At 45.3% G+C, this 24,716-nt stretch overlaps 1 protein-coding gene across 1 annotated transcript in view; it reads right to left on the bottom strand.

The window, feature by feature from the left end:
* COG3 (component of oligomeric golgi complex 3) overlaps nt 1-6,924 on the bottom strand; it is a 118,247-nt gene extending 111,323 nt beyond the window's left edge. The window contains exon 1 of the mRNA XM_077483223.1: nt 6,607-6,924. Within this exon, the coding sequence (XP_077339349.1) occupies nt 6,607-6,909 (303 nt within the window). The 5' untranslated portion in view covers nt 6,910-6,924. The remainder of the gene's footprint in view (nt 1-6,606) is intronic.
* Nucleotides 6,925-24,716: the final 17,792 nt, after the last annotated feature.

Below are 24,716 nucleotides of genomic sequence, written 5' to 3'. Positions count from 1 at the left end.
ATGCAATGCAATATGGCTACATGGAGTTGTTCTATACACAGAATGTGTACTGACCACTCCCCAGAAACATTTCCTGCTTGTGCGATTGGCTCACCAATTTCCCCAGAAGTCTGCCTAAGATACAAGTGAGATTTCGGGTACCCCTGCAGCAAAATGTCATTTTTGGTGAGATCCTTCCAATATGGACACGTCTAAAGGGATTCAGGCTCAGCAGCTTTCCTCATTAGAGCCCTGCAGGTGCACAGCTGATTGATAATTATGAAACCACTCCCATTAGACCCACTCAGCCCAGTGGCACAGACAAACACACATGGATTTCTTCAGAATAACAAAAAGGTAGGAATCTGCAACAAAAGTGGAATAATGCTTTAACAGCACTCTAAACAAAGGGCTAGGCATTTTTTTCAAGAGGCGACAAAGGAATTTTTGTTCACCAATCTGTATAGTCTCCCATCTTCCTAAAGACCCTCTTTGGAATTAGCTAATGACTGTATTAAAAAAATATATATATATTATAGGGCACCCCCCCCCCCCCAGTTACACCCCACCAAAAGCTGTGTGAACAATGGGCTGGGCTCACAGAAAATTAGCTGATCGACATGACTGTTGATCTGCTTGACGAGGACTAATGGTACTAGACAGAGGAGGAAGCTGAGGACAACACTGGAGGTGAGGGTAAGTAAATGCTTGGGCCAGAAGTGGGGGACCCAAAATACAAATAAAACTTCCACTTCAATAGCTGTCACTCTCCTCATTGAGAAGATTGATAGCAGCGGGAGACATTTGCTCCTGCTGCTGTCAATCAAAATCTGACACAGGGGCCGAGTCCCGCTGACTGTGACAATTGACACAACAGCAGGACTCAGGAGCAAGCCCACACGGGTGCCCCCCAGGGAAAGCGGCTTTCCTTCGGGGGCACCCGATGAAGAGGAGGGACCTGGAGCGCCGGCTGGGGACCCAAGAAGAAAAGGCTCGGGGCTGCTCTGTGAAAAACCATTACACAGAGCAGGCAAGTATAACATGTTTGTTATATTTGTATAAAAATGTAAGGTTTAGTATCACTTTAAATTTAAAAGGATTGCCACATTTTCATGCACAAAAAAAAACTGTCCATTAGTGATGATATGGATTTGGGTTCAGCTATAACAGACAACATATTAGAATGCCAATGCAGAAATAAAGCAGTACTCTAACCAAAAGTTTTGTTTTGGTTAGAAATAAGGGTTAGAACTTCTATCCGGTTCTTACTGCCAAGTCTCCACTAGGAAGCATTTTCCCTCAACTCCTGTCTTGCCGATATGGATCAGAGACAGCAGATCTCTCTAGTTGGGTCATTTTACAACAATAAAACACAAAGAATCTGGTTGCAAAATCCCAATAAAAGTTATACAGTGTACAAGGCAGATTTGTACAATTATAGTACCTGCCTTTACTGCTGGTTCTACTGTAAACGTTTCAATTGTTAGCAGCCATGTTAGAAGGTCACTAAGACCTTAATCCGAATGTTCATCCCATCTTTCTATAGAGCTTCCCTATTTCCTGCCAGGATTCAAAAACATATATTGCTACACAACACAATCAGATTAGGCGCCATCTCCTCATCATGGTGTCATGATGATGATGGCTGAAGCACAAGAGTTCATAATGGGCACCAAAAAAAGAAAGTGTCACTGGGATTATGGGGAAAAAAAAAGATTATACACAACCAAACCACCACCAGGCGCTCATGCTATAATGCACCAGAATGTTAACTGTCCATGGGCCATGTGTGGGGCTAATGATAATTGGAAGAGCCCAGTAACATATGTAGCCGGAGGTCAGATAAAACAGTGTTTATCCAAACAATGAAGCAGCAATAAAAACAGCAAGAAGCCAGAGGTGAATGTGAAACAGCATTACCAGAGATGGATCTGATCCTGACCTGCAACAGCAGAGGTTTGCCTGAGGGCCCTGATGGCGAGTGGAAACCTGTGTATTCCCCAGAGATCTGGAGGGTAGATCCTGTGTGAGAAATCTGCCCACAAAAGCTGAACAGCCTGGCAGGAACACAGGGAATTTGACAAAGGGGTGTACCCCAAAACTTGTAGCCCTGGCAACCTGCAACCTACCTATTATCTGACTTCCTGCTACTTATGTTACTGGGCTCTGGACTACAAATCATTAGCCCCACACATATGGTCCATGGACAGCTCACATTCTGGTGCATTATAGCATTAACGCATGGCGGGGGTTTGGTTGTGTTCAAAAACATATATAATATGTATGCTAACTGCATGGCTCTGGGAAGGACTGAACACTAAGTGCATTAAGAGGTGAAGGAGACCAGTGGAAAACATCCCAGCTAGAACACAGGTACCTAAACACGAGGGTGTCTGTTTAGCGGGAGTCATGTATAGAAACACAGACTAATGTATTTAGAGGCAAACATAGATTAGATACTGGGTAATCTAATCTACGGGGGGGGGGGGGGGGGGCGCTAATCAGCAGGAGCCAGGTATGGAGGCAGAGTAGTATTAAATAGGGATGCACCGAATGGGTTTTTTGGTGCCGAAACCGATACCAAAAATGAAAAATACACTAGGCCGAAAACCGAAACCGATACCGAAACAGCACCGATACCGGAAATGACTGTTTTCAAAAAATATTTTTATACAGGAGGTGGTCAGAGGCTGGGGACATGGTACAGGAGGTGGTCAGAGGCTGGGGACATGGAACAGGAGGTGGTCAGAGACAGGGAACATGGTACAGGAGGTGGTCAGAGACAGGGAACATGGTACAGGAGGTGGTCAGAGACTGGCGACACGAATAGAATAGCTTTAATTTCAATAGCTGTGTGTTCCCCGTCGCGCGCCGTCACACACAGCCCCTCCCCCTTGTCCAGGCACTTTGATAGACAGATCACCCATCCAATCTGGACAGGTGATCTGTCTATCAGAGTAACCCCGGACAAGGGGGAGGGGCTGTGTGTGACGGCGCGCTACGGGGAACACACAGCTATTGAAATTAAAGCTGTGATGTTCCTGGCGCTCTATTCAACCAGACGGCTCTCTTCACTGCAGAGGGGCATCGCTGGCTGCATCAGTCCTGTGCTATTCACCCCCCATCATGGGAGGCACCAGGGGCGGGGCGGGGGCGGAGTTCCGCCCCAGGCCCCGCCCCATTTTCAGCTCAATTATCGGCCGTTTTTTCCTTTTGGCAAATTGCCAAAAAGGGCATTTTCGGCCGATATGTTTCGGCGGCCGAAATTTCGGTGCATCCCTAGTATTAAAAGGGGGGTAAACATAATGCTCATAGTCTATACGGGACCCTTGAACTACAAGAGGGGTTAATCAGCAGGAGCCACGATATTGCTTCTACACAGGGCCCTATAAGTTTAAGTATAGCAAAAAATAATTGCTGCACATTTGCACTGTAAATTATAAGTTACATCTAATGAGAAAATGGGATCATGCTTTACTTGGGGGGGTTGCCCTCCTCTGGATCAACTGATTAGAGGATTGTGTAGTATATAGAGGTTTTCTATTTGTGTGTGTTTTGTTTCTATGTTGGTTGAACTGCATAGGCTTGTGTCTTTGTTCAACCAGATTAACTATGATGTTTGTCCCACCTCTGGTTGTTGCAGTTTTTATACAGCTTACTTTTAGACGGGCAGCAATCTCCTGACATCTCCCAAAGTCCAGTGCCAAGATTTGTAGTTCCTATTGTAGTACAGATGTCACAGCAGGTCAGGGTACTGCAGCCGGAGCTACAGGTCTCAGCGGCATTGTCAGGAGACTCTTTCCTATATAAAAATAGAATCTCTAATAAATGATGCAGCAGCCAGAGATGGGGCACACATTATTAGAGCCAACTTATTTTTGCTGTCCAATGGCCAATGCCCCCCCCCCCCCCCAATCAGGGTATAATCAGTGAGATCCAAATGTAAAGACTTATAAAAAGGAGCAGTGGGCCTATTGGTTTGATTCCATGCAGGGGTCTTACAGTGGTTATAAATAGGGATGCACCAAATGGGTTTTTTGGTGCCGAAACCGATACCGAAAATGAAAAATACACTAGGCCGAAAACCGAAACCGATACCGAAACAGAGACCGGGGACGTGGTACAGGAGGTGGTCAGAGACCGGGGACGTGGTACAGGAGGTGCTCAGAGACCGGGGACGTGGTACAGGAGGTGCTCAGAGACCGGGGACGTGGTACAGGAGGTGGTCAGAAATTGCACACACGATACATGACACATGATACAATTGATACAATGCAGCCAGCCAGTGTCCCCTCATAGCAGCCAGTGTGTCCCCTCATAGCAGCCAGTGTGTCCCCTCATAGCAGCTAACCTGTGAAGAGAAGAGAGAAGAGGAGAGTCGCCTCCGTCGCCTGTTTGATCACAGCAGGGGAACATCACAGCTTTCAGTTCAATAGCTGTGTGTTCCCGGCCGCGCGCCGTCACGTACAGCCCCTCCCCCTTGTCAGGGCACTTTGACAGACAGATCATCCGTCCAATACTACGGGTGATCTGTCTATCAAAGTGCCCGGACAAGGGGGAGGGGCTGTATGTGACGGTGTGTGGCTGGGAACACACAGCTATTGAACTGAAAGCTGTGATGTTCCCGCGCTGTGATCAAATAGGTGGTGGAGATGGCTCTCCTGCACTATAGCATGATATAGCTTTTCATGATGGGCGTACCGGGGGCGGGGGCGGAGCCCCACCCCCTACCCTGGCCCCACCCCATTTTCGGCTCCATTATCTGCCGTTTTTTCTCTTTCGGCAAATTGCCGAAAAGGGTATTTTCGGCCGATATGTTTCGGCGGCCGAAATTTCGGTGCATCCCTAGTTATAAACCCTCACATATAGCCAGTGATACAGAAATGAAACAAATCTCCCTACATAAGTTGTACCTGTTTATCTCCAGTCTTCACTTCATCTACTCAACTATAACGTTTGTGAGAATTCATAAAAAAGGGGGCGGAGAGCTGAAGTTACTCCTCACTGTTCTCTACAGAGAGCAAGGATGAGCTCAGGCATGTATGCAACTCCACATGTCGCCAGGAAGCTGACACTCCACAGTGCTAATCACAGGCAGTGAGACATCTCCCGATCTGTGCAGTCGCAGATCAGGAAATGTCCCACTACCTGTGATTAGCGCTGCAGAGTGTCAGATTCCTGGTGGGCGCGAGCCTTAGTAAGGAGAGCTCCGAGAGCTGATTGGAGGGGAGGGGAGGGACACCCCCCCCTTCATACAGCACAGAGGAACAGAGCTGAGGCTGTCAATCAGCTGGAGTTTCCTCCCCTGTCACCCTTTTTCTCTTGGTTTCAGGAAAACTTGTCAAAGGTCAGAGAGCTCTTACAGTGCCGGACCTTCAGAGACAGTGTCGGCAGCTCCCACGAACACTCATATAGTTGGAGGCCGCAAACCCTGAAGGAAGTTGTCAGAGCTGACACTGCGGTGCTGGAGGGCTTTGTTCTAAGGCGAGTCTAGCATAATATGCTAGTATACAATACATACTAGCACATTATGACATTGTCTTGTAGGGAATTTTTTTTATTTTTACTTTTGAAAACACCTGTGGTTTACTACCGCTTTACGTTTTAGACAGATGAGAGATGGATTAGAACTAGGGATGAGCTCCAGCGTGTTTGCAGAGCCCAACAGGAAGCCAGCACTGCGCTAATCACAGAGGAGTGAGATATTTCCTGATCTCTGCAGCTGCGCATTGGGACAATGCATCACTGCCTGCGATTAGCGCAGTGCCAACTTCCTGGCGGGCTCTACATGTGGGCTGTGCGAACACACCAAGTTCATCCCGAGTTCATCCCTAATTAAAACACTTTTTCTTGTTAGGGAGAATCGCTCTCTGCATTTATCACATTAAAGCTGGCCACACACCTATAGATTATCTTCAGATTTTCTATGGTTAGATGGAAAAAGTGGGAGATGAATCCATCAACACAGTTTAGCAAACATGGAGAAATCTGTTGCACTTTTTCCATCTAACCATAGAAAATCTGCAGATAATCTATAGGCGTATGGCCAGCTTTACTCACTTATCAGTGAAAGTAAAAGAAAATCCAAAGTTTTGGGTTGTCCCCAGGACAGTATTAGAATGAAAAATCCTCCAATGGTGACACTAGCTCTGGTGACAGCCAGGGAAGCCCTCAATTTGGAGGGCATTCCGCTCACTTCCTGTTTTGATCATGGGACGAGAAATGAAGGGAAATTTCCCTAGTGGAACTCAAATGGCAGAAATCTGATAGGGGTTATAATCTTCCCTTGCTCTATAGAAAATGAAGGAAACTTTCTGCATTTATTTCTACTTTAAAGAAAACCTTTCCTGGGAGAAATATGGGGGCTCTTATCTTCTGAAATGCTAGTTACCTGGCTGATCCCATGACCTCAGTACTTCTCTGGCATGGAACCAGCATGCAGATCACCTGATCAGCAACCAATAGAGCATTGAAGGGCCTGGATCACCATGACAGCCAGGCACTCTGCATTCAGGAGGAGGCAGCAATCACAGCAATGTCATGGATTGGCTGGGAGCGGTGAGTCTCCCCCCACATACATACATATATACACACCCACCCACCCACCTCCCTGTCACTGGCTCTCACCTCAGCTGGGATAGGCAGCTCCTCTGTAGCCGCTTTCAACTCCAACACCGAGTCTGTCTGCCGTTCTGTCAGCGGTGCCAAAGGCTCGCTCCTCCGGTCCCAAAGGGCGAGTCTCTCCCGGGCCTCAAGCTCCTCTGCCCCAGCCGCCATCATTATCATCACCACCATGGACTGGACGAGCCACAGCAGCACCTCAGATCCGCTTCCGGGATCCCGAAACCTGGCAACGCAGCAACGGGGAGGAGCTACACGACCCGGAACAGCTTGTGGCTCTTGGGCCACACCCACAGCTGCTATTCCCATAGACAAGCCAAAGCCGCCAGCCAATCGAAGAAGAACCGAGAGATGCTGGCGTGTGATGTCAGAAGTTCCACGCAGTCAGTAGAGGCGCTGTCATTGTGTAGAGGAGTGGGCGTGTCCTGCCGATGACAGATGTGACAGTTTGGGGATAGGGGCGCAGTGTTGTCCCCTGAACACACAGGATCCAGAGGGATAAACACTCGTACACACGATCCGATTTTCGGTGGACCATTCGTCCGTTTTTTTTTTGTTGCATGCTAGTCTCATGTTGCTAGTGTAGAGGTTACTCACCACATGAAAATTCTCATATGACAGAACACAACGTCAGTAGTGACGTCATGTGTTGAATAGTTTTGTATGTATTCTGTCATTTCTGAGCATGCGTAGTCTTTCTCTTGCGATTTTCTTCGGGAGAAAGCTGTACTAAGTAAACGAAAATCAAACGTGTTCACATCCTACGAAAATGTTATAGTCTGCACATCCAGCTTTTGTCTGACGAAAAGGTGAAATCGGCTGTCGAACGCACCGTACAAACGATACGAAAATCGACAGATCATTCGTTAGACAAAATTTTACTTCCGATTTTCGTATATTGTGTATGGGGCTTTAGGCTACTTTCACACTTAAGGACTTTCCGATGGGAAATGTGTGATGACAGGCTTTTGACAGACAAATGTTGGATGGCAGGCTTATAATTTTTCTGTGGACAAATGTCTGTTGAATTTTCTGATCGTGTCTACACAAGTCCGTCATACAAAAGTACAAAGTACAAACACACATGCTCAGAAGCAGGGATGAGCCAGAAACGGTCGGTCTTATAAACTAGTGTTTGTAATGGAGATTAACATTCTTGACGTGGCAAATTATGAAATCTCCACATGCAGTGCACATTCTCTTCTTCTTTAATGGGATAATAATGAAGCTGCTTTGCTGGTGATACTGATGGAGTTATTGCAAACAAATTTTCAAAGGCTTTTATTTTCTAGTGATATCAAGAATAATATTATGTTTTTTTTTTCTTGTTTTTTTTTTGGGAGGGGGGGGGGGCAAGTTACCACAATACTATTATTGCACAGAAAATCTATAAGCCTGCCATCCAACATTTGTCCGTGGAAAATCCCACAATTGTCCAGTGGATCGTACAAGTGGTCGGATGACATAATTGGTCACGATTAATAAAGAAACCAATTTTTTGTCCAGAAACTACTCCTACTCCTGTTCCTGGACTAGACTTGGGTCAAAGCAATAACTCCAAGGCCAATAACAAATAACATGTTATCTCCTCTGATTCCGCAACATGGCTGGTTGACGAACGGTCGTTCAGAGATGAAATGAAAAGCGCGAATCAACACTCACCAAACTTCTACTAACACGAAATTAGCAGAAGGAGCCCAAAGGGTGGTGCATGAAAATTGAACTTCCTCTTTATCATCTCATAGTACGTCTAGTACGTCACTACGTTTGTAATTGTTGGTCAATAATTGCTTGTCGTTTGTATGCAAGACAAGTTTTTGGCTAATGCCCTTTAGACAAAAGTCCGAGGCTTTGTCTGCCAAAAATCCAATCGTGTGTACGAGGCTTAAGGTGCTTTACAGATGCTATAGCGCTAAAAATAGCACCTGCAAAGGGCCTCTCCTGTCACTCCAGTGCGAAAGCCCTCGGGCTTTCACACTGCAGCAGTGCACTGTCAGAATATCAAATAAAGTCCTGCAAGCAGCATCTTTGAGGCACTTTATGAGCAGTGTATACATCGCTCCTAAAGCACTCATGCCCATTAAAATCAATGGGCAGCGACAGAAAGCCCCACTGCAGTGGCGCTTTGAACCCTTTTTCAGCCACTAGCAGGGGTTAAAAGCATGGATTAACACACGCTAGCGGCCAGAAAACAACGGTAAATCGCTACTAAAGATAGTGGGGCTTTACCGCCGATGCCCCCAACACCCCAGTGTGAAAGTGCCTTTAACGTTTGCCTTTGCTGGTATCTGCTTCTGAAAATACTTGCTGGCTGGCTGTCTGTCATGCTGATCCACTAGATCCACTTCAAATCTGAATCAGAGCTGGGAACAAGTGTGGCTGAGGGCCCATTGACGTTTGTCCAGTCTGGTGATTTACCTCACTCGCGTTCACACAGGAGCATGCATTCCAATAGGGAAACCCATTTATATACCATAATGCAAGTTCCAGTCCTTCCCCACCTCTACAATTTAGAGCTCATTCACACCAAAAACTGTGCATTTTTGCATAAGCAGTGACATGCCTTTGGAGACGCTCTTTACATGCATTTGCGGTGCATTTTTCCTAAGCTTGCAGTTCCTATGAGGTCTTTCATCTTCTTTAGGCTTTTATGTGCACTGCGTGCATTTACAGTGCAGAGAAATAAAGCATGTTGTACTTTTTTGCACTGCACTAGTATGAACTATGCCCCTAGGTTAACCTGGATTTAGGATTGTCGATTCAGTTACAGTGCAGTTAAAAATGTATCCCACTACACCTTACTAAATAATCCGTGATGGCTGCTCCTCTCTGTTAATCCCTTCACTGGCTTCCCCTACTCCATCATATAACATTCAAATTACTAACCACAACAATATTGGTCTACATGTTCATGGTTGCGAGCCAAAGCTAGCACCCAGCCCTTCCTTTTAAGTGGATTATATTACCTGGAGCAGCAATCTGTCTCATTTCACTAACCACAACATACAAGCCTATCCACAACATCGCCCCCAGCTACATCACCAACATCATCTGCCGATATCACCCAAAATGTCCTCTCCGCTCCTCCCAAGACCTTCTGCTCGCTAGCTCCCTTGTTACCTCCTCCCATGCTCACCTCCAGGACTTCTCCGGAACCTCTCCCATCCTCTGGAACTCCCTATCCCGGTATGTCCGGTCAGCTTCTACCCTGTCTGCCTTTAAGCCCCCGTTCACATCTGGCCGATTTGACATGTCAAATCGGAGCCTATTGCAGGCGACAGCACTGTCCAAAGCGGTGCTACACCGATTCAAAAACGTAGTTCCTGCACTACTTTTGGCACCTTTGGGGGTTATTTCAATAGACATCTGTGCAGGAACCTGCACAGATGTCTCTCAAATCGCCCCTGAAATCAGACTGAAATTGTTTGAAATCACGCAAGTTCAGCTGAACTTGTGTGATTTAAAACCCGCACCCAGTGTGAACCTACACTAAGAGATCCCTGAAAACACACTTATTCAGAGAAGCCTGCACCACCTCCACCTAAGAAGTGTACCTGAGTCACCTCCATCAGATCACCCTCCACAGCTATTACGTTTTGTACCAACTCTCCCTCCCTTTGAATTGTAAGCTCCATGAACAGGGTCCTTTTTATTCCTTTTGTATTGAACTGTAATGTACAGTGCCTTGCGTAAGTATTCGGCCCCCTTGAACTTTTCAACCTTTTGCCACATTTCAGGCTTCAAACATAAAGATATAACATTTTATTTTTTTGTGAAGAATCACCAACACATGGGACACAATTGTGAAGTGGAACGAAATCTATTGGATATTTTAAACTTTTTTAGCAAATAAAAAACTGAAAAGTGGTGCGTGCAAAATTATTCGGCCCCTTTACTTTCAGTGCAGCAAACTCACTCCAGAAGTTCAGCGAAGATCTCTGAATGATCCAATGTTGTCCTAAATGACTGATGGTGATAAATAGAATCCACCTGTGTGTAATCAAGTCTCTGTATAAATGCACCTGCCCTGTGATAGTCTCAGGGTTCTGTTGAAATCGCAGAGAGCATCATGAAGGCCAAGGAACACACCAGGCAGGTCCGTAATACTGTTGTGGAGAAGTTTAAAGCTGGATTTGGATACAAAAAGATTTCCCAAGCTTTAAACATCCCAAGGAGCACTGTGCAAGCGATCATTTTGAAATGGAAGGAGTATCAGACCACTGCAAATCTACCAAGACCTGGCCGTCCCTCTAAACTTTCAGCTCAGACAAGGAGAAGACTGATCAGAGATGCAGCCAAGAGGCCCATGATCACTCTGGATGAACTGCAGAGAACTACAGCTGAGGTGAGAGAGTCTGTCCATAGGACAACAATCAGTCGTACACTGCCCAAATCTGGCCTTTATGGAAGAGTGGCAAGAAGAAAGCCATTTCTCAAAGATATCCATAAAAAGTCTTGTCTAAAGTTTGCCACAAGCCACCTGGGAGACACACCAAACATGTGGAAGAAGGTGCTCTGGTCAGATGAAACCAAAATCTAACTTTTTGCCCACAATGCAAAACGATATGTTTGGCGTAAAAGCAACACAGCTCATCACCCTCAACACACCATCCCCACTGTCAAACATGGTGGTAGCAGCATCATGGTTTGGGCCTGCTTTTCTTCAGCAGGGACAGGGAAGATGGTTAAAATTTAGGGGAAGATGGATGCAGCCAAATACAGGACCATTCTGGATGAAAACCTGTTGGAGTCTGCAAAAGACCTGAAACTGGGACGGAGATTTATCTTCCAACAAGACAATGATCCCAAACATACAGCAAAATCTACAAAGGAATGGTTCACAAATAAATGTATCCAGGTGTTAGAATGGCCAAGTCAAAGTCCAGACCTGAATCCAATCGAGAATCTGTGGAAAGAGCTGAAAACTGCTGTTCACAAACGCTCTCCATCCAACCTCACTGAGCTCGAGCTGTTTTGCAAGGAAGAATGGGCAAGAATTTCAGTCTCTCGATGTGCAAAACTGATAGAAACATACCCCAAGCGACTTGCAGCTGTAATCGCAGCAAAAGGTGGCTCTACAAAGTATTAACGCAAGGGGGCCGAATAATTTTGCACGCCCCACTTTTCATTTTTTTATTCGTTAAAAAAGTTTCAAAAATCCAATAGATTTCGTTCCACTTCACAATTGTGTCCCACTTGTTGGTGATTCTTCACAAAAAATAAAAATGTTGTATCTTTATGTTTGAAGCCTGAAATGTGGCAAAAGGTTGAAAAGTTCAAGGGGGCCGAATACTTACGCAAGGCACTGTAATTGTCCCCCCCCCCCCCACATTGTAAAGTGCTGCATAAATATTTGGCGCTATATAAATCCTGTTTAATAATAATAATCTGGTGTGCATGGGCCCTTAGAGTGGAACTTAAAGCGGTATTAAACCCATGACTAAAAATTTAACAGTACCGTGTAAACGTTTTAGGCAGGTGTGAAGAAATGCTGTGAAGTAAGAATGCTTTCAGCAAAATATATTTCATTGTTTATTTTTATCAATTTACAAGATGCACCGTGAGCGGACAGACATATGATCAAATCAATTGGTGTGACTAGCCTTTGATTTCAAAATAAATCAGCATTAATTCTTACACTTGCACAGGGTCAGGGATTTTGTAGGAATAGAGTCAGGTGTATAATTAAATAATTATACCAAGCAGATGCTAATGATCATCAATTTAATATGCAGTCTTTAGCTGAAACCATTGCTTAAAACTGAGTGAGGAGATAAACTCTGCTAATAAGGTGAGGCTGTGGAAGACAGTTTCATGTCACAGGTCATACACCATGACAAGACTGAACACAGCAAAAAAAAGACACAAGGTAGTTATACTGCATCAGCAAGGTGTCTCTCGGCGTAGTCGGTCAAGATCTTCCCGTCACCGCAGAGAGTCGTCATCCTCGCACCGAGAGGAGCACCATACCCGTCCTCCGGTTAATACCTGCTGGGTCTGTGGAGCGCAAGCATTACCTAATAAGCTTGTGTGCCAAATCTGTCTAGAGGAAGCAACTCGAGACAAAGAAGCTGACGCAAGAGAAGCATCCAATATAATAAGAGACTCGGTTAAAGAAACAATTTTGCAGGTGACAGCATATAATCCAATCAGGTCATCTAACTCAGCCTCAACTTCTCACACTCCTTAGGATCCAGACGACTCCCCAGAGGAAGATGAACCCCTGTCCCCTACGGTTTTCGACTTTGCATTGATAAACCCATTTGCAAAATCAGTTAAGGAGGCGATCGGTTGGGAAGAAGAGAGAGACGCCCCACCTAAGTTACGAAAATATTTCCCTAACCTAAAAAAAGACCCGGAGGTCTTCCCCTTTATTGAAGAGCTAGAAGAGCTCATAAAAGATGAATGGCAAAAAACAGAAAAAAAATCCGGTTTGAATAATAGATTAGCAAAGCTCTATCCCCTAAAAGTGTTAGCAGTGAACCCTCTTATCTCCGCTCCTGTGGTAGACTCCTCACTGATGTGATTAGCGCGCCATGTAACCCTACCAATAGAAGACGCCGTAACGTTTAAGGATGTGATGGATAGCAAGATCGACCTCGATCTTAAGAAAGCCGATTCAGCAGCGGGTGGGGCTTGTAGGCCAGCAATTACTCTAGCAGCGGTCAGTAGAGTCATCACCTCCTGGACATCCGGCGTGGAAAAATTAATACTGGAAGCAGCAGACCAAGACAAGATTATTTCAGCACTGCAGGAACTCAGCCTAGCGGGTGATTTTGTAGCAGAGGCGGCGGTGGACGTTATACGATCTTCAGCAAGAGCGATGCTGGCCTCAGTAACCTCCAGGAGAGCGCTCTGGCTGAAGCCTTGGGTTGCTGACGCAACTTCCAAATCCAGTTGGTGCAAGATCCCTTATGACGGTACTAACCTTTTCGGTTCAAAATTAGATTCCGCAATATCAAAGATCACGGGGGGGAAATCGGGTCTAATACCGTCTGACAGAAGATCCAAGCAACAGAAAAATCCGCCCTTCAGACGACACTTGCCCGAGAGGGACACAAGATCTTATAGACCCGGGAAAGAATTCAAACGGAATTGGCGAAGCACACAACACTCTTTTGTGAGAATCCAAAAATCAAAGACAACCATTCCGGGAGACCAACAAAAATCTTTTTGATGCCACGCATGCCCAGCCCGCAATAGTAGGTGCTAGGCTGAGGCTATTTTGCCCAAGTATGGATAGACAGAATAAAAGATCCCTGGACGATATCCACCATTCAGCAAGGTCAAGCAAAAACCGCCAAAAAAACACTACAGGCCCACCAAACTACCATCTTTGCATCTGAAACGGAAGCTTTTAGTCAAATACATCATGGAGTTGCTCCAGAAGCAAGCAATCATAGAAGTTCCATAGGAGCAGAGAGGAGAAGGTTTTTACTCTCCCCTTTTCTTAGTTTTAAAGAAGACAGGAGACCTGAGGCCTGTGTTGGATTTAAAAAAGTTGAACCAAATGATTTTAGTCGAATCGTTCAAGATGGAGAGTCTCCAATCAATATTACTAACAGTAGGAGAAAGATTGGATGCTCTCAGTCAATTTTTCCGACGCTTATCTACACATTCCAGTGCATCAAGCCTTTCAAAAGTACCTGCGCTTTGCGATAGGCAAGCAACACTTTCAATTCAAAAGCCTCCCGTTCAGGATATCAACGGCACCCAGGACCTTCACAAAGGTTTTACTTCCAGTTATAGCACTGTTGAGAGAGAGGGGACTAAGAGTACTGCGACGATATTCGACGATATTCTTCTTCTAGCAGACAATCGAGAAACACTTCTAAAACATCGGTCAATTCTGATTTCCACACTCCAGCAATTCGGGTGGATAGTAAATTGGAGGAAGAGCAGCCTGGTCCCAGTACAGAAAATGGTCTTCCTAGGAGCCGAAGTAGACACCAGATCCAACACAGTAGGACTTCCCCAGGAAAAACTATATCCACTAGTCCGCAAAGTAAAAAGGCTCCTGTCAGCAGACCACGTCAGCAAGAAAGTGCTTAAGCATTCTGGGCTCAATGTCATCAACCTTTCTAATGGTTCAGTGGTCCCAATGGAACTCGAGGGTACTCCAGAATTCGTTCCTAAAGCAATGGAACGGGGTCTCAATGTCACAACAAATATCGATCACCAGGGCAGTCAAGGATTCTGTACAATGGTGGACTCAAAGTAGCAACTTAGTACGCCATCGTCCTATTGTACACCCACTCCCAGAAATAGTAACGTCAGACGCCAGTCATCATGGGTGGGGAGCGTATCATCTAGACCGGGGAGTACAGGGCCGCTGGCCCTTCTGTTCACAAGGGATAGTCTCAAACGTTCTGGAGCTCAGGGCCGCATGGCAAGCACTCCTAACCTTCGGTCCCCTTCTCTCAGGGAAGAGTGTCCTCCTGCGCATGGACAATACAGTGGCTGTGAATTATGTCCACAGGCAAGGGGGCACCAAAAGCAAAATCCTAATGCAGGAAGTTCGACCTATAATCGAGTGGGCACAGGTCCACCTGACGGATTTGAAGGCAGTAGACGTACCCGTGATTCACAACCAACTCGCGGACGACCTAAGTCGAATATTTATATCAAACAACAAGTGGTCTCTCAGTCACAAGGCCTTTACTCTTCTCACACGCAAATGGGGCGTTCCCGATATGGATCTGGCAGCAACTCCAGCGAACCGCAAATGTACCCGCTTCATAGCAAGGACCGCCTATCCAACAGCAACGGGGATCGACTGTATCCACCATCCTTGGGAATTTCGCCTAGGTTACATATTCCCTCCGGTGCCCCTGATAGCTAGGTTTCTGGCCAGACTGAGGAGTTCGTCTTCCACAGTAATATTAGTGTTGCCCTTCTGGCCCAGAAGACCATGGTTTCCGACCATCCTGCAATTAAACACAGAGCAGCCTCTCCCACTTCCGCCGTTCCCAGACTTGCTCTCGCAGGGGCAATTCCTACACCCGTCACCAGAGCGATTACACCTGACGGCTTCGAAATTGAATAGGAAAGTTTGTTAGATCAGGGGTGTTCGTTAAGCGTAGTATCTGCCTTACAGCAAGCAAGGAAGAAATCGACAAACGACATATATAATAAGATTTGGGAGAAATTTTCCGCAATGGCCCAACAGCAGTCCTGGAACCCAATCTCTCCATCAGTCTCTCAGGTGTTAGAATTTCTACAACTAGGCCTAGAGAAAGGGTTAAGGTCAAGTACCTTAAAAGTTCACGTCTCTGCCATATCCGCAATGACAGGAATCAAATGGGCTTGATACCCCCTCATCATTCAGTTTCAGAAGGCATGCCTAAAAATAAGGCCTCCCAGAAAACCAATTGTGAACAGCAGGCGCTACTCGGCAAGCTTTGAGCAGCTTCCTGTAAGGCCAGGTTCACACCTATGTGAATTAGATGCAGATTTCACCACATCCAATTCGCATAGCTGGAGAATGTGACTGGCTCCCTATGGAGCTGTTTCACATGTCTCCGTTGTGGCTGCAGAGCGCACTGTGCGTCTTTGGCTCTGTTTCAGGGTCAAATTCAGGCATAGAATCAGCCCCGATTCCCCGTTGAAACGGGGAACCGGCATGCACAGCACTCCTGTGCGATCCGCAGCTGGTTCCAGTGTGAACCGAGCCTGAGATGTTAAACCGGAGTTCAGAACCTGTAAGTAACAGTTAACCGTTTCAGCCCCGGAAGTTTTTACACCCTTCCTGACCGGAGCACTTTTTTACAATTTGGCACTGCGTTTCTTTAACTGACAATTGCGCGGTCATTCCAGCTGTACCCAAACTAAATTTGCATGCTTTTTCCCCCCACAAATAGAGCTTTCTTTTGGTGGTATTTGATCACCTCTGCAAAAAATTTTTTTTACTTTTTGCTATAATAAATATCCCCAAAAGTAAAAAAAAAAAAAATTCTTCATCAGTTTAGGCCAAAATATATTCTCGTACATATTTCTGGTAAATCACAATAAGCATATATTAATTGGTTTGCGCAAAAGTTATAGCGTCTGCAAACTATGGGAAAAATGTATGCCATTTTTATAATTTTTTTTTTTTTACTAGTAATGGCGGTGATCTGAGATTTTTAACGGTACTGCGACATTGCGACGGACAGATCGCAGACTTTAGACACTTTTTTTGGGACCATTGACATTTATACAGCGATCAGTGCTATAAAAATGCACTGATTACTGTGTAAATGTCACTGGCAGGGAAGGGTTTAACACTAGGGGGCAATCAAGGGGTTAAATGTGTGTTCCCTCAGCATGTTCTAACTGTGTGGGGATGAGCGTGACTAGGAGAGGAGCCATATCATTTTTCCTACGTAGAAGGAAGAAACTATATAGCTCCTCTCCTCTGACAGCACAGGGATTTGTGTGTTTACACACACAAATCCCTGTGCGCGCGATCGCGAGTGGCCATCGTGCCCGCCAGCCACACGCAACAGGTCTCCCGCTGTGCAGCAGGCACCCTCCGGTGGCTGAAACCGGGTAGGACGTACCCGTACAGGATTTTGCCCAGGAGTGCCATTGTGCTGCAGTATAGCGGCAAATTGTTAAACACTGATCTTAATGGTAGTGCGGATTGTCACTGTAAACAAGCTAATAGCAGGCTTTCACAAGTTTTCAAAAAGCTTCAAGTAGTGCTGAAAGCTCTGCAAATGCTTTGTCAAAGCTTTCTGTTCACATTGCTTTTATACAAGCTGAAGTGTGTGTGAAAGAAGCCTTACATGAGATTAAAATTTATACATATATATATATATATATATATATATATATATATATATATATATATATAAAACCTTCCGGAATGTTTTAAAGGAGTACAGTTAAAGCTTGTTTGGCTGTACTTCTACTGTGCAGTTAAAGTCTGGAATATGCAGTTCAGTTTTGGGCACCAGTTCTCAAAAAGGATATTAGGGAACTGGAGAAAGTGCAGAGACGGGCAACCAAACTGATAAGAGGCATGGAGGAGTTTAGCTATGAGGAAAGATTAGAGGAACTGAATCTATTCCCTTTTGAGAAGAGGAGATTAAGGGGGATATGATCAACATGTAAAAATACATAAGTGGTCCATATAGTGAACTTGGTGTTGAGTTATTCACTTTAAGGTCATCACAGAGAACTAGGGGGCACTCTTTACATTTAGGGGAAAAAAGATTTACTCCAAATATGGAAAGGTTTCTTTAGGGAAAGGTCTCAAGTTTGCCCCTAATAAATCCCTTAATAAATTTCACACATTTATAGACGTTCAGAAATTTGTTAGAAAACGAGGTATCAAAAGACATTTTCTTTCCAATAAGGTAACCAGTGGGGGGGGGGGGGGCGGAGGGGTCTTCTGATAAGGATGCATTCCTAAGGTTTGAACCCCTATTTAACCCCCCTGAATAAACCTTCACCAAATCTATGGGTTTTCAAGGATTTGATGCTGAAGGATGTACATGAGGCTGAAATTAGGTTAAAATGAAAATGAGGCTAAAATGAAAAAGGTCCAACAGAAAGATATACATCAGGGTATCAAATCTCTCTGTCTCTCTCATCATTCACCCCGCAGATAAGGGGGGGTGGGGGGTTATATGTATGCTAAACATTTGAACCAAATAGTAAAGGAAGGCTTTGACTCATGATTAATAAATAAATAAAAATTCCTGGTGCCACTTACACTTAGATTTCCTATTATTTATTACCTGCCGAAGGTTCAAAAAGTTTGAGTCACCCACCAGTAGGGATTAGCTTTGTGTTCGAGTCGAACGTATGTTCGACTCGAACATCGGCTGTTCGCACATTTGGCGAATACTAAACGTTATGGGCCGTTCCCACCAAATTTGTGTGGCTCTCACGGCCCACATTGCACTACGCCATCGCAGCGCATTGCTGGCTCATGATTGGCCAAGTATGCACTGTGACCCCGCATGCTTGGCCAATCACAGCGCCGGCAGCGAGGATAGCCATAATTGGCCACAGGCAGGATGCCTGTGGCCAATTATAGCGCAGGGGGTTTAGTACACTCCCCACACTATATAAGGCTGCCAGCGCGGCGGCCTTGTGTAGTGTATTCCGGCGTGCAGGGAGAGGATAGGCAGGGACAGTTTGTTCTTTTCTCAGGCATCTGCAGGAGTTAGTGGGTGTTGTGTGCCTCCAGCGCAGTATACAACTGTATCTACCCTTTATTGCTGTTGTTCTCTAATACAGCCATCCGCAGGAGTTAGTGGGTGTTGTGTGCCTCCAGCGCAGTATACACCTGTATCTACCCTTTATTGCTGTTGTTCTCCAATACAGCCATCTGCAGGAGTTAGTGGGTGTTATGTGCCTCCAGCGCAGTATACACCTGTATCTATCCTTTATAGCTGGTGTTCTATCATACAGGCATCTGCAGGAGTTAGTGGGTGTTGTGTGCCTCCAGCACAATATACACTACCCAATTGCTGGTTTTCCCATCTCCCTGCAGGTCAATGCTATGTCTGGAAGGCCAACAAGGAGAGGCAGACAGTCACGAGCCAATAAAAGAGGGCGAGCAGGCTGTGTCTAGAGACAACAGTGCTGGTCGTGGACACAGTGCATCGTCATCAGCACGTGGCCATGGGACACGCTTGTCCTTATTTTCAGCAGCTGGACATGTTGAGCCGCATCATGCTGAAGACTTGGTAGAGTGGATGACCAAGCCCTCTTCATCATCCTCATCCTCTCTCACCCAGGCTCAGGGTACTAGCAAAGCAGCTGCCAACGCATCGTCTTCCCTCGTCTCAATGTCATCATCAGTCACTCCTTCCCTAGACCCACCATGTCCTCCTGAGGAGTCCCCTGAACTGTTTGAGCACAGTGTTGGGTACATGTTCCAGGAGGATGCCCAGTGTTTTGAAGGCTCTGATGATGATACCCAGCTAGAGGAAGGCAGTATCGTGAGCGCAGAGAGAGAGGATGCTCAAGGACAGCAATCTGGCAGTCATGTTCCACCAGCTGCAGCATACTGCCAGGTTTGCTCCAGTGATGAAGAGGGAGGGGATGATGAGGTCACTGACTCCACGTGGGTGCCTGATAGGAGAGAGGAGAAGGCACATCTCCAATGAGGCAAGATGCCCTCCAGGGGCCAGCTTAGGGGCAGCCCACCGACTGAATCACACCGCAGAGCTCCGCCTGTGCAGGGTGCTGCCTCTGCGTGTTATTCCAAAAGTTCTTTGGTGTGGACCTTTTTTGAGACCAGTGCATCAGATCGCACCGCTGCTATTTGCAACATATGTTTCAAGCGTATCTCGCGTGGCCAAAACATCAGCCAGTTTGGCACCACATGCTTGACCAGACATATGTTGACCTGCCATGCAGCTTGTTGGCAAGCGTACCTTAAAGACCCACACCAAAGAACAAAGCGGACCTCTCCTTGCTCCTCATCATCTGGGATCTCCAACCCCACTAGACCTTCAGTCCTCTCTGAAACCTGCACTGAGAGGAATGAAGGTGTAGAATTAGGTGTGTCACAGCCAAGTACTTGCAGGCACTCTGCTAGCAGTACACCCACGTCCGATTGTAGCAGGCAAATTTCCCTGCCCCAGCTGCTGGACCGTCAAAAGAAGTTCACTCCCAGCCATCCACATGCCCAGCGGTTGAATGCTAGCTTGGCTAAATTGCTAGCACTTCAACTGCTGCCTTTTCAGTTGGTAGACTCGGTCCCCTTCCGTGAGTTTGTCCAATGTGCGGTTCCTCAGTGGGAGGTCCCCAAACGCCAAACGCTTTTTCTCACGGAAGGCGATTACGGCTCTCTAATGGCATGTGGAAAGCAATGTCCTTGCCTTGCTGGACAGGGCGGTCAGCGGTAAGGTACACATTACTGCTGACTCATGGTCCAGCAGGCATGGCCTGTCCTGCCTCCGGCGTTCTTTCGGAACGCACCTTCAGTGCTGCTGGTGGCTGTGTAACCGATCACAGGGTGCACCTGTCCACCGACTCGGTTGATCAACTGACCTTCACCAGCTACCAAGCACCTGAAGCTGATGTAACCGAATAATTTTTTTTGAAATTTCACATCCCTTCAAGACTGCCTATGCTGATGCTGAGTGACTGTCCTGTTATGTTGATTGACTATCCTCTTCCTCCTCAATGATCCCACTGATATCTTGGAATTTTTGGTTCTGGGTGATGTAAAAAATGAGCCCTCGCGCCACTAGGTAATAAAGTGACTAAAGTGAATGTGTATCTAAATTAGTATTCAAAAAAATAAATAGAAAATATGTAAAAAGATGATCAATAAATAAATAACATGTGAACCATTGAGTGATAAAAAGTGCAAGTGCTAATCAATAATGCACAAAAATGCAGCGGGACAAAATAGTGAACCCAAACTCAAGTGAGATAAATAAAACAAAGAGTCCTGCGCAAATCGTGCCACTCATATAATATAATACAAAATATATATAAAAAATTCAATAAAAACTAGAAACAGTCAATATATGTATGAGAAAAAAATTAGTCCAAAAAATCGCACACAAATGAGTGAGGATAAAATATGGAAAAAGCGGGACCAATGCTGCAAAGTCCACTAATCAGGCTCTCAGAACTCTCACCTTAAGATAGAATTAGCAAGTAGATCAAATATAGCCCCAGAGATTTCTCCTTTAATTCACTGTATTAAGCCACTAAGGGAATGCAGGTGAAGGATGTGATACAGAACTTCCGCCACTAGAGGGCCAATCTCAGCATATAGGTTTTGCACTGTAGATTCTCACATCTATTCCGTAGTGTATGGCTCAAAAACAAGAGGGAGAGGGGAAGGAGAGAGAGAGAGGACTCCAATAGTGTAGTAGTTAAAATAAGCAGATGTATTTATTGAAAAGTATCCAAGACTCTCACATTTCAAATAAGTAAAAAACACAGTGAGAAAGATGGTTGTCTGGCGTCTTCCGCCAGTCTTACTCTGCTTCCGGTTTGTCCTACGGCCACTCCCTACGAAGATCCCCATGAAGAAGTCATGTGGTATGACGTAACGTGTAGGATCCCCATGAAGAAGTCACGTGGTATGACGTAACGAGTAGGGAGTGGCCGTAGGACAAACCGGAAGCAGAGTAAGACTGGCGGAAGACGGCAGACAACCATCTTCCTCACTGTGTTTTTTACTTATTTGAAATGTGAGAGTCTTGGATACTTTTCAATAAATACATCTGCTTATTTTAACTACTACACTATTGGAGTCCTCTCTCTCTCTCTCTCCTTCCCCTCTCCCTCTTGTTTTTGAGCCATACACTACGGAATAGATGTGAGAATCTAAAGTGCAAAACCTATATGCTGAGATTGGCCCTCTAGTGGCGGAAGTTCTGTATCACATCCTTCACCTGCATTCCCTTAGTGGCTTAATACAGTGAATTAAAGGAGAAATCTCTGGGGCTATATTTGATCTGCTTGCTAATTCTATCTTAAGGTGAGAGTTCTGAGAGCCTGATTAGTGGACTTTGCAGCATTGGTCCCGCTTTTTCCATATTTTATCCTCACTCATTTGTGTGCGATTTTTTGGACTAATTTTTTTCTCATACATATATTGACTGTTTCTAGTTTTTATTTAATTTTTTATATATTTTTTGTATTATATTATATGAGTGGCACGATTTGCGCAGGACTCTTTGTTTTATTTGGTTCTGGGTGATGCCACCAGCCCAATTTTTCAGCCCCTGCTTAACAGGGGGGTGTAATTACAATTTTTGATGCAATGCTTTGCAGCAGGGATCATTCCTGCACTCCAACTAGAGTATATGGAAGAGGTTGCAGAGTCGTGGCACCAGTGCCTAAGGCCCAATTTTTCAGCCCCTGTTTAACAGGGGCATGTAATTACAATTCTTGATATCATATTTCACAGCAGGGCCCGTTCCTGCACTCACCGAGAGTAACTGTGAGGACTTATAGTGTTGTGGCACCAGCACCACCACCACAACCATCAAAGGCCCAATTTTTCTACCACTGTTCAACAATGGCATGTAATTACAATTCTTGATATAATCGTTCACAGCAGGGAGCTCCAGCGCCCACCAAGAGTCACTTTGAGGGCTTACAGTGTTGTGGGTACGGTGTTCCCCTTAACCACCTGAATACTGTGCACTTACACCCCCTTCCTGACCAGACCAATTTTCAGCTTTCAGCGCTCTCACAGTTTGAATGGCAATTACTCAGTCTTGCAACACTGTACCCATATGAAACTTGCGTCTTTTTCCACACAAATAGAGCTTTCTTTTACTGGTATTTAATCACTAGTGGGTTTTTTATTTTTTGTGCTATAAATAAAATAAAACGTACATTTTGTGGAAAAAAAAAAGCCTTTTTCTTTGTTTCTGTCATACATTTTTGCTAATTAGTCATTTTTCTTCATACATTTTGGCCAAATTTATACTGCTACATATATTTGGTATAAAATAACCCACATTAGTGTATATTATTTGGTCTTTGTGAAAGTTATAGTCTACAAAACTATGGTGCCAATCACTAAAAATTGATCACATCTGATCAGGCCTTCAGTACATCAGGTGTATCTCATTTCTTGAGACACTAACAAGTCAGGAAAGTACAAATACCCCCCAAATGACCCATTTTTACAAAGTAGACATTCCAAGGTATTAATTAGGTAGCATGGTGAGGTTTTTTACGTTGTAATTTTTTCCCACAATTCTTTGCAAAATGAAGATTTTTTTTTATTATTTTTTTTTTTACAAAATTGTCATATTATCAGGTTGTCACACACAGCATATGCATACAACAAATTACTTTCCAAAATACATTCTGCTACTCTTCCAGAGTACGGCAATACCACATGTGTGAGACTTTTACACAGCCTGGCCACATACAGAGCACCAACATTGATCCAGATGAACTGTGACAGGTACTCGGGTACTCAGATGGGCCGTGACAGGTACTCGGGTACTCCGATGGGCCGTGACAGGTACTTGGGTACTCCGATGGGCTGTGACAGGTACTTGGGAACTCTGATGGACTGGTACTCTTTATTGGGGGGGGGGCAATCAGTGTGATTGGTGTACACTGTAAGCGGTAATGAGATGTTACGCAATCTCTTCCTCACACATGATCGGTGTGTGAGGATGAGAACCCTGTAACATCTCGTTACCGCGGTTTGTTTACATTTTAGTGATCGGCTGTGAAAGGATCACAGCCGATCACATGGGTAAACAGCTAGCCAATGGCTGTTTACCAGCGTCGGTGACGAGCAGTGTTCCTGGGGAACACTCCGCCACCAACGTACTCACGGCGTGCACAGTGGGGGTGTGACCATCTATGATCGGCCGTGAATTCATCACGGGCGATCACGTGGTAAACAGCCATAACCAATGGCTGTTCACCCCCTTTGGTGGCGAGTGATGTCTCCGTGACACAGCACCACCGAAGAAACAGGGATGCTTGCACGATCGAGCGCATTCCCTGTTTAAACAGGAGGCCGTCATATGATGCCCTCCCACCACAATAGGTGCGCTGCCTGGCCGTCATTTGACGGCCGGTGGTCAGGAAGTAGTTAATATCCGTACAAGACCCAAAGGGGCTGGTAATGGGCAGGGGGGCTACCCATGCCATTTTTCTCAACGATTTTCATCCATATTGCCAGAACCAGATATAACATTAAAACCGCAAGCAGTTTTAAAATGACTTTTTTTCCCCATTAAATGTCATTTTGTGCGGGGACTGTTCTAAACACGGGAAACACATGCCACTTCACAGGCATACTATAGACACTCCCCAGGCACGATATTTAAAGGAATTTTTCTTTTTTTTTTCACTTTAATCGTCATTAAAATAAGTGCTACCGAAAAAACGGCCGTTTTTAAAAACAATTTTGGTATTGACCCATGTCCCCTGGGGCAGGAGCCAGGTCCCCAAACCCTTTTTAGGACAATATCTTGCATATTAGCCATTAAAATTAGACTTAAATGGGGTTCTAAAGTTTGCACAAATTTTCGGTTCTGGTGCAAACCGAACCGGGGGGGGGGGGGGGGGGTGTTCGGCTCATCCCTACCCACCAGGAAGACCAATTGTGAGCGGGATCAATTTGGTGACCTCCAGAATTGGAAAATACATTAATGTATTCCTGCAATCTT

This window comes from Lithobates pipiens, unplaced genomic scaffold, assembly GCF_037356315.1.
Source record: "Lithobates pipiens isolate NorthernLeopardFrog02 unplaced genomic scaffold, aLitPip1_a1.2 Scaffold_16, whole genome shotgun sequence".
Classification (NCBI taxonomy): Eukaryota; Metazoa; Chordata; class Amphibia; order Anura; family Ranidae; genus Lithobates; species Lithobates pipiens.
Note: the sequence above shows the minus strand (reverse complement) of the source record. Positions and strands in the feature narration are given on the sequence as shown.